Genomic DNA, 11,423 nt, shown 5'->3' on the forward strand with positions numbered 1-11,423 from the left:
TCTGATAGTATATGCAACATCACATCACATGTATAGTTCCCTACCTCTCCAATGAAAGGAGAGAGTTGAATTTTGAGAAAAACAATGTAGACCTACTAAAGGTACATAGAAGTAAATCTTGAAAAGGGAAGAGATGATTTCACAGACAATCTTCTACAGTACACTACACTTTCAGCCATAAAATTCACGGTACAGATTACAGTATTTCTTTACTATGTGTGAGCATGAAATTGTATGTATGTATGAGCATCTTAAATTCTCTTTGTTATTTATGAGCCTCCCCTTGATTCTAGCTTATTTCAAATTTTATTGAATTCTTTTGTAGTTCAATTACTTGGCACCCATATTCCTTCTCCTTCAATTATGTTATAACATGCTGTAGATAAGTTCAAAACACTTTCTGAGGCAGTTTGATTAAAACCCAGTAAAACAAAAATCAGAGTAGCCTATAGAAAAACAAAGAGAAAGTATAATTTGAGGCAACTCTATTTAACTTTGGTAAACAAGCAAATAAAAAAGTCCTCAAACCTCAAAACATTTGAGTGAGGACATTTTGGGATCTGCAAAAACCAAAACAAACTTATTTTTAGCCTTTCTTCTTCATTATCTTTAAAGTCAGACTCCAATGTTTTCTGAGATCATGAGGCTACTCACCACAACCTTTCACATCTCTTAGATCTCATTCTGTTCCATCTGACCTATCTTGGTCCAAGACTGCAATATCCCTAACCTACTTGTTATTACCTTTGGAGAATTACTTCCTCCACTCTGGCTTTGGACACAGGTCAAGCATGAAGTTGGTTAGGTAGTGCAACATGAGGAGTATTTAGAAGCGCTCTGCTTCAAAATTCAACTTCTGCTTGGATATATACAATAAATAAATTAGTCAAGTCGCAATTCATATGTTTGTATTGAGCATTGCCTACTCTGGAAATCTTAGAAAATGTAAATGTTTGTAAATACAGTAACTTTAAGTCAGCACTGTTAATATTGTAACATCAATTATAGTATGAATTGGCTTTATCAGATCAGTAGGCAGCATCAGAGCACTGAGATCCAGAGTGAAACTGATACTTAAAATGAGTAGGGGAGAAAAAAGTACAGGAAAGGGAATATGAAATGATGAAGGCAAAACTTCTATTCAAATATCTTGCTCCACTTTTGTGTTAGTAAAGTAGTTTTCCCTTCAAACTGCAGTAAACACTTGCTTTCATTAAGTATAGAGACATGTAGTTCCTGAGGTCACTAAGGCAATGTATATATTACATATTTTTGGATAGAAAACAATTTGACAACCCATTCTATTTTGTATACTCTTCAGCATATCGTTTCCATATTCATGTTTAATATATTTTCAATTTATATTCCTTAAAAAGTTTTCTGTCCTGAATACTGCCTATTAGACTCTAATGTAATAATATAAAAATACCTGTTCTTCTGTGAGGCTCAGTTTTCCCATCTGTAATAGGAGGACTAAATGACCCCTGAAGTCCTTTTTCAGTTCTAAATTTGATTCTTTTCAGGATTCGTTACTTGGAAGATGGGTAATCAAAGTACTTCTAGTAGAACTAGAGTTAGTGACTGCTTCTATCAGTAATTTAGGTTGATATTTATCTTACCTCTTATCTATGCTTCTTATAGGAAGAAATCCTTCAAGCCAACAATGGGGCCAACTTTCAGTGGAGACTTAATAATAATAATAATAGCTAACATTTATAGTGTACCTACTATGTGCCAGACTCTATGTTAAGCACTTTACATATATTTCACTTTATCATCACAACAACTCTAGGAAGGAAGTGCTATTAATATCCCCATTTTATAGATGAGAAAACTAAGGCAAACAGATTAAATGACTTGCCATGGGTCACACAGTGAATAAATGTCTGAGGTCAGATTTTAGAGCTACATGATGCTCTATCCATTGTAACACATAGCTACTCCAACTTCTTCCAAGAAAATAATCTAGAAGTATGAGTTTGAGCCTCTGAAGTCATGAATATTTTCCATTACGGGACTGTTCATTTGCGTGTGGATTTTCTGCCTGCCTTTTACTTACAAATATTGTTGATCTAGATTTAATTAGTTAATGATTAAAAACCAATTCAGTTATAATTGACTAGTCCTGCACAGATATATAACACCACCAACACAATAATAATAATTCACATTTCTATGGTGTTGTAAGGTTTGCCACATGATCACATTTTGTTTGGATTCGTGGTTAATGTTAGGACCCTTTGTAGTTATCAAACATACAAGAGAATTATGTAACCTTAATTAGAGATAGAACCAAAGGTCATTTTTAAGTACAGGGTAAAATGTACTTATCTTTTGGAAAAAGGCAATCTTAGATTTTCTCCATTTCAATAGTTCAAGCCTGAATAAGTGGTTTCAGCTTTGGAATATCTGGACCTACAAGCACTGAGGGCACGTAAAGAATTGTTTTTCCCTTGGAGATGATAACATTGATATTGAGTAAATTAGTGGATAGGGATGAACTTTTTGTATATAAGGAGTGGATGGATTTTTGGCAAAGATGAAAGTAATTCTAACAAGAACAGGTTAAATTATTTCTCAGTTACCGTTTCTGTCTGCTTAGTAAGAGAATGAAGCTGTCTTTCCTCATGGAAGGGACAGAAAGCAGGAAATGAAACATTCTTTTGAATTTAGTAATGCTGCCTAACAGTATGTCATGGGAACATCACTTTCTATCTTGAATAGAGGAATAATGAAGGACATGGGAGGGGAACAAAACTACTAAATAACAATTTGCAGAGGTCAGTGGTAGTTTCTTTAATGATCAATGAAGGAAGACAATATGTAGACAAATGGAGGCTTAGTCTACAGATCTTCAAATTTACAGTAATATCTTGAAACCTTGAGCTTTCTTTTTTAATCATAAAAGGATATTTTACATACAAATGGAAATGTGCAGTGTGACTGAAAAAAAAGTCAATCAACTAGTATTTATGTCCTAAGAGCCTACTATAAATGTCACATACTGCTAAGCCCTGGAAGAATAAGGACTAATAGAACTTGATTCCGTGAAATGCATATCCAACAATAATGATAATTGAAGGAATCTCTGCAGGAAAAACAGTTTCATTAATTTTGTATCTGTAGTTTGGAAACTTGGAAGTACAATTAAATGAAAGCTACGTAATTATATATTTTTTCCTGAGATTTACATTTAAAACAACAATGTGCTTGGAAGAACAATTTACAAGACAAGACCATATTTGGAGTCTAAGTAGACTTCTGTAAACAAAATATGAGACCTTGAAAGGGTTCTTGAAGTGAACAAAGGAGCATAAAGTAAATGGTGGTAATGGAACTAAAAGAAGTGAATGAAAGAAATACAACAATCATCTACATTAATCGCGATTATACTTACATATTGAGCCACATGATGTCGCTGTCCTCCACAAAGTGGATTTTCTAACAAAGGATGAACCGTGTTTTTCATTGGAATAGAAAGACGCTCATTCAATGGCTGATTCAGAACGAACGGCAACATTCAAGGAAGAGAACAAGGAAGAGAACAAGCTAAGAAGATTGGATTTAAAGAGGATAAGGTAGTTTTTCGAAGGAATTCTTGAAGTTGTGAATCATGAACCAGTGATTTATGAGTCGAGAGAGAAAGGTTTTGCTATGGCCTTTTCTTGGGGAGGCGGCCTGGGAGCCCAGCATCTGCTGTTCTTGATTCTTCTCCACACAGCCTGGGAGGTGGGGAGCGGCCAGGTCCATTACTCGGTGCCGGAAGAAGCGAAACACGGTATGTTTGTGGGGCGAATCGCGCAGGATTTGGGTCTGGAGGTCGGGGAGCTAGTGTCGAGGCTGTTCCGGGTGGTGTCCAAGGGCAGCAGAGACTATCTGGAGGTAAATGCGCAAAATGGCATTTTGTTTGTGAATTCTCGGATCGACCGTGAGGAGCTGTGCGGCCGCAGTCCTGTTTGTAGCATCCATCTGGAGGTGATCGTGGAGAAACCGCTGCAGGTTTTCCATGTGGAGGTGGAAATCAAGGACATTAATGACAACCCGCCTGTGTTCTTGGTTAAGCAACAAAAATTATTCATTTTAGAATCCAGGACTGCTGATTCTAGATTCCCACTAGAGGGCGCGTCTGATGCTGATATCGGAGGTAACGCAGAATTGTTATACAAGCTGTCTGGGAATGAATATTTTGCTTTGGATATACATACAAATGAGGAAGAGACTAAATCCGTAGAGTTAGTTTTGAAGAAATCTTTAGACAGAGAAGAAACTCCTGAACACAATTTATTATTGACGGCCACAGATCAAGGAAAACCAGAACTAACTGGAACAGCACAGCTGCTGATCACTGTGCTGGACGCAAACGATAATGCCCCAGCATTCGATAAATCCATCTACAATGTTAGATTACACGAAAATATTCCTAATGGGACGCTAGTGATCAGACTGAACGCCTCTGATGCAGATGAAGGAGTAAATAAAGAGATACAATATCACTTTGGAAGTCTTGTTCTAGCCGATGTAAGATCGAAATTCAGCATCGATAGTAATACAGGAGAAATAAGAGTAAACGGAAATCTGGATTATGAAGAATGTAATTTATATGAAATCAAGGTTGAGGCTGTTGATAGAAGTTCTTTTCCGCTAACAGGCCATTGCAAAGTTTTGGTAAAGTTACTAGACATTAATGATAACGCTCCCCAGGTGTCTGTGACTTCCTTGTCTCTGCCAGTCCCGGAGGACGCCCCCCCCGGTACAGTCATTGCCCTCATCAGTGTTTTTGACAGAGACTCAGGCGCCAACGGGCAAGTGACTTGCTCCCTGTCACCCCCCGGGCCCTTTACTCTGGTGTCTACCTTCAGAAATTACTACTCTCTTGTGCTTGGTAGTCCTGTTGACCGTGAGAGCGTACAGACCTATGAGCTAGTGGTGACTGCGAGGGACGGCGGGACGCCAGCGCTCTGGGCCACGGCCAGTGTGTCTGTGGGCATTGGCGACGTAAACGACAACTCACCTTCCTTCGAGCAACCCGTGTATACTGTGTTTGTGAAGGAGAACAACCCACCAGGCTGTCACATCTTTACTGTGTCTGCATCAGATCCAGATGCTCAGGAGAACGCGCTGGTGTCTTACTCGCTAGTGGAACGGCGAGTGGGAGAGCGTCCGCTCTCGAGCTACGTGTCTGTGCACTCGGAGAGCGGGAAAGTGTACGCCTTGCAGCCCTTGGACCACGAGGAGCTGGAGCTGCTGCAGTTCCAGGTGAGCGCCCGGGACGCAGGCTTCCCTCCTCTGGGCAGCAACGTGAGCCTGCAGGTGTTTATTCTCGATGAAAACGACAACGCCCCGGCCGTACTGCCGCCTCATGCTGGCATTAGCTCAGTGACAGAGCTGGTGTCACAGTCTGTGGCCGTAGGCCACGTAGTGGCGAAGATCCGAGCTGTGGATGCGGATTCAGGGTACAATGCCTGGCTCTCTTATGAGCTGTTGCCAGAGATAGGCTTTGGGCGCAGCCCTTTTCGCGTGGGGCTGTACACTGGCGAGATTAGCACCACGCGGGCCCTAGAGGATTCGGATGCATCGAGGCAGACCCTACTGGTATTAGTGAAAGACCACGGGAAACCTGTGTTGTCAGCCACAGCAACTGTTAGTCTGTCACTGGTGGAGAACGGGCAGGCATTCAAAACTTCATCTAGTGCTTCTGGTGGCCTGGGAAAGTCTGGTATGGAAAAGGAAACAGCGCTGATGGATGTGAATATTTATCTGATCATCGCCATCTGCTCGGTGTCTAGTTTATTGGTGCTGAGTCTGCTGCTTTATGTGGCTCTGCGATGCTCCGCGCCCCCGAAGGGTGTGTGTGGTCCTGGGAAGCCCATGCTGGTATGTTCCAGCGAGGTGGGGAGCTTGTCTTGTTCTCAGCAGCGGCGGCAGAAGGTGTGTTCCTGGGATGGGGTGACCAAGAATGATCTCATGGCCTTCAGCCCCAATCTCCCCCAGCCTCCTGGTTCTAGGGAAGGAGGTCAAACCCAGGAAGTTGTGATGGAGCATCCCGGGAAGGTGAGTCCAAATTCCTATCTCTTAGCAACTATTTAATTGTAATTTAAAAATTTCTCCAATATAGTTAACGTTTATACAATACCTACGATGTGCCAGGTGTTTTACAAATGTTATCTCATTTGATCTTACAATCTTACAACAACTGTATAGTTACATGGCCTTTCCAGCTTCCACTCTTCCCCTGGAAACCCCAATATAGAAAGCTTGTTTAGTACTATTTCAATCAAATAGTCTTGATAAAGTTTAGCCTTTCTTTTTAGCAATTAAATTTTTTTAAACATTTGTCATTTGTGGTTAAAAATCTCTCATTTAACAAGAATAATAACTCTGAGAGTAACAGTAAATAAGACTAGTGCATTTCTGCCAATGTAGCTGCCTTGACTGATTGGATTTACGGTGGATTTATGATCAGAAATCAGCTGTGATTCCCTATTGCCTATGGAGTCTAGTTTTAAATTCTGCTGGGCATTTAAGAACCTCTACAGTAATGCAAAATCCTAGCTTTCCATTTTAAAAAATTAAGTTCCTCCACATACTCTAAGCTAGTTTTCTGGATATTCCACAAAATTGGAACTTTTCTCTCTATCTTTTCAACTATTGAATTCCCATCCATTTTTTAATGCCTAACTCAAATAGCCTCTCCTTCATTGTGTTTTCTTCTGAAATATTGCACATTACATTTTCTCAGGGACACCCCATAGCACTTACATTTGTAACTTTCTGATAAACTTGTCATAGGTTACTTTTTTTTTCATATTACAGATGGGCCCCTCCTATAATATACGTGCAGTGAGGGCAGGAACTATGTATTGCCTAGACTTTGCACATCTCCCAGCATCCAGTACCATGCTCTGTAGATAGTAGTTGTTTAATAAGTATTTGTCTAATTTAATAACAAACAGTCTTCTTTCTGTGAAATAGAGCTAAAAATGTACTTATGCAAACACTAGTTTATTGAATTGTGTCCTGGCAATGATGTATCTACCCATAATGCAGGAATGGGTTCTTCATCTTCTCCCCCCCACCCCAGTTTTAGGAGAGATATTGTGTCTATAGCATCACATTTCCAACATGGTCTATCACACATGGCTTTCTTTTCCCTACATTAAACTTTGGGCAAAAATTTTGGTTTGACTTGTCATCTAATTCTTTTAAATAAGCTTTTATTGATGTCTTATGATCCTTACATCATCAAAGTAATCCCAAGTATCCTCCCTCCATAATTTCTTTTTAAGTTATTCACTACTTCCATTATATATATTTTTTTGTTTAGTGACTCATTTCCTCCCACCTCATTTTGTTCTTGGATCCTTGGTTCGGGTGCTATCATTATAAAATTTTCTTCTTAGTTTTTTTTTTCTAAATTGAATTTGTATGAGAAGTAAAAGACAAGGGCTGTTTCTTATTTAGAGATGATGACATTCTGGAGAAATAAGTGGACTGAAATCACTATTGAAATGAAAGTTGCCCATTCCACTAAAGTTCTTAAATCTTTTTGTTTCATCACGTAAACAATTTCCAGGTCTCTTGTTTAATAATAAATGGATATTTAGTGTCTCTAAAATCCACTTTCCCTGCACTGATATCAACATTCACAAATAAAAATGTATAAATGGATGGTTAACTACATAAAAATGCCATATAGGGAAATATCACTAGTGTCTTTGGGAGGATGGAACATCATTTAGACTGATTTCAAATATTTAAAAATTGATATTACTTAAGCTTGGAGAAGCAAATGGAAAACCATTCCAGTATCTTTGCCAAGAAAACCCCAAATGGGGTCATGGAGAGTTGGACATGACTGAAAATGACTGAACAACATTACTTAAGCTGAATACTAAATCTCACCTTTCAAAATTAATTCAACCTTTATCTTTATCACATTGAGATAGATGGTAGTGGAAGTGGTGGCAGTTGGCTCTTGTTTCGTGTATACATATTTGTTGTGAGGAAGCTGTGCACTAGGTGCACACTTAATAAATGTTTTGATGTTCTGTTTCCATAATTACTACCTCCTTTTGTATTTGTATCTTTATATGTTCCCTAAACTCCTTTAATTCCTCAAGTTATCTCCTACAGTGAAAGATGATGTCACTGAGTGTCTATGATTATCAGAAAGGGACTCTGTACATTGTGCATTTCGTGCATGTTGTAGTGTACACTGTAAATTCTGTACATTGCATTGAGTTTAGAAACACTTGCTAATTTAGAAAAAACCCCCATAAAACTCAGGTATTTGAAATTCAGAGCCTTTAATTTCTTTCTGCATTCAGCGAATATTATATGAGCAATGTAATTTTAAAAGATAAATATAGGTCATAGAGATGGGGCAATTAATCCTATTTCCTTTAGGGTAACACATTTTCTCATTCTCCAGAATGAATGAAAGAAGTAAGAAACTGATGAAAAGAGAAAATAAAGACTTAAACCTTGCTGGAAGAACCAATTGTGAGGTCCTTCTATATTTGTGTTAACATAAGATATTCTAGGCTTTTGGGGTGTATTTAAAGGGAAGATATTGACTATTAGAGTATTCCCATTAGCCTGGCTGCCCGTCATTTATTAACTGGAAAAAAGACTCAGAAATGGGAAAATAGCTTCAGTGAGTTACTGAAAATTACAGACAAAGATATTATTTAGTTGGCACTTTGTCTATAAAAAACCATTTTGAGGACCTAGTAAACTTAAGTAAACCTACAGGATGACACCGTTAGCTGAGGAAACTGCCAAGTATCCAGATTTTGTTAGAGTGAGAAATCAGCTTATTTCATGAGCTAGGAAATATTCCTCAAGGGCTCATCTCTAAAAAGGGATCAGAATCACCTCTGTATGGGGATCCTTATGCTTAGAACGTAGCACAGAACATAAAACATATCTTAGAACAAAGAAACATGTGTAAGATTTATTTTGAAGATAGGAGTTTTACTGGAAGAAGCTGTAGTCCTAAATTCAGTGAAAGTGAAACATTTTCACAGATAAACATATCTAAGTACCTAAAACCTCATATAATATGAGTAATATTATATTCTTCTCATATAATGAGTAATCAGAACCCCTATAATCCATTCAGAATTTCTTTAAAAACTGCTTGAGTGTCTACTATGAATAAAAGCTACACACCAATAGGTATACAAAAAGTACTGAAACCAAAATATCTGTCTTCAAGAAGGTTATAGTCAAGCAGGTGAAATAAAGCTGCTATACTTCAGTTCCTCTCTGATCTATAGGTGACACTTATACAAATAACTATAATAAAAGAAAATTCATAAGTGGCAGGAAATAGGTGCAACATGCTATAGGAACAGGTCTAGATAGATTCTAAGACCCCTTTCAGCTCTAAATATATATGGCACTATGATCCTATGAATTCAGAGGAAAAAGAGACAAGTTCTTTGCAGAAAAGAATTCTTTGAGTAGATGGACTTTGAGCTGTACCTGGAAGAATTAATGGTACTTAGACAGGCAGAAATAGGTGAATGAGAACGTTTCAGGTTAAAGCAACAGTTTTTCTATGAAATATTAAGAAAGGTAATGAAGATTGATACCTTAATATATTTGCATTTGGTTTCCTCAGTGGACCTGTAATCTTGACCCTGTAGGTACTTAGTAAAATGGTCTATCTTGTAACCCACCTATGTTTTTTTTTTGGGGGGGTCTTTATTCTCTCAAAGAGGATCTTACCAATGCATTGAGAGGCATCCAACATTTTCTATAAAACAACATAGTACTCAAGCAATCCTTCGATTATTTCCCATTCTTGCTACATAACTAGTCCTTTTTGGTCACTTCTTTCTTGGATGGCATACCTTTTGTATTTTATTGTACTGAAGTCATCCTTGATAATACCCTTTAGCTTACTTAGACCCACCATGCATCTCTCCATTGCTCTTTTGGGTAACCTGAAATTTTTGATTATTTGGAGAATGTGGTGTCTCCCCCTCATTCTTAATCCAGTGGAACTTTCAGGAGTATATTTGTGTTAAAAAGATGGATGTTGTGTCACGAACTAGTTGTAATCAAGAAAAGCATAATGCTTTCTGAAATGGAAATCCAGTCTGCTTACAACAATCTATTCAATCTTGCATTCAATTTGTCTGTTTGCAGAATCTGTCCAAGATGATTAAACTGCTAAATGAACACAATGGATTGTCTATTCAATTGCATGCTAGAGTATGGGTAATAGATATTTTTAATCCATTTATTTTTTTTCCCATATGGATTGCTAGGCAGATCTTTTTTGAGGAACTGTGGGTCTCATAGTTGAGGTTCTGCAGTATTCTTGGGTTTGATGTATTCAGCAAAATGTCACCCACAAATAGAAGCATTTGAATGGCTCTCTATCTGCAGGGAATTTCCTTTCCATTTGAACTCTGACCAGGGCATCTTCCATGATTTTATGGTGATGATCTTTGACAGTCTAGAATGTTCTGTGATTAAGTTTGTTAATTAGGGATTGATTGAACAAAATCATCACTATGATTATATCCATCATTGAATCTTGTATGATCTGGACATACAAAATGAAAACAACTCCTTGGATAAGATCCTTAAAGGTTGTATTTTACTCTTTGAAGTCAATTAAAGAAAAACAATAAACAAAGATAGATTTTATATTCTCTATGAACCTGTGAAGATGTGGTTTACTGGACAAAATCATCTGTGAAAGCCTTCCTAATTATATATATACACTACTGAAACCTTTGATTCATGTGTAAATTACTCTTAGAAAGGTTTTTCCTGTATAGGTGAGAAAATTGAAATATGTCTATAGCTGCTGATTTCTTCAGTTGTTTCTTGAATTATCAGATCCAGATTTGTTATGGAAAGACAACATAAAGAATATAGATTGAGTGTTCTAGGAAATGACATTTAATAATAAATGTGAAACCTATATATATTTTTTTACAAAGGATGATATTTTGTCATATGTAGTGATAGGTTTTAAAGGTTTCTTCAAATAGAAAAATTGGGAAGTTTTTTTATGGACACAGTGATGCTTAAAATTGTTCTTTTTCCTTCTAGTGACCTTAAAGTTATTTTGATTATGCTTAAAAGAAACCTTCTCTGGGTTCTCTTGATGTCTACCACCTTTCTTTAACACCTGCTAATCTATTTTTAAACAAAGATATTGTGTTTCAAAGAAGAGGGCAGGAATAAATTGGAGGTAGAATATTTGCCAATAATAATTACAACTAATAACTAACATTTATTACTTTAGGATATACAAAATACTTTATATCTATTACTTCTTTTAATCCTCACAATGAATTTGTGACAAATTGAGGTAGCTATCATCTCCATTTTACATGTGAAGAACCTGAGGTTTGGAGAGATTAAGTGATTTATGTCATCTCACACAGAAAGAGCAG

The 11,423-nt window shown here is 37.4% G+C and overlaps 1 protein-coding gene across 1 annotated transcript; it reads left to right on the forward strand.

Annotated features, from left to right (window-relative positions):
* Positions 1-3,513: 3,513 nt before the first annotated feature.
* Positions 3,514-6,087, forward strand: LOC110220827 (protocadherin alpha-5-like). The gene has a single exon (XM_021005014.2). It carries the CDS (start codon positions 3,655-3,657, stop codon positions 6,085-6,087), a length of 2,433 nt encoding a protein of 810 aa, XP_020860673.2. The 5' UTR covers positions 3,514-3,654.
* Positions 6,088-11,423: the final 5,336 nt, after the last annotated feature.

This window comes from Phascolarctos cinereus, unplaced genomic scaffold (genome assembly GCF_003287225.1).
Source record: "Phascolarctos cinereus isolate Bilbo 61053 unplaced genomic scaffold, phaCin_HiC Scaffold_2;HRSCAF=192, whole genome shotgun sequence".
Lineage (NCBI taxonomy): Eukaryota > Metazoa > Chordata > Mammalia > Diprotodontia > Phascolarctidae > Phascolarctos > Phascolarctos cinereus.

Coding starts and splice junctions, on each gene's coding strand:
- LOC110220827 (XM_021005014.2), top strand. CDS start 3,655: ATGGCCTTTTCTTGGGGAGGCGGCCTGGGAGCCCAGCATCTGCTGTTC.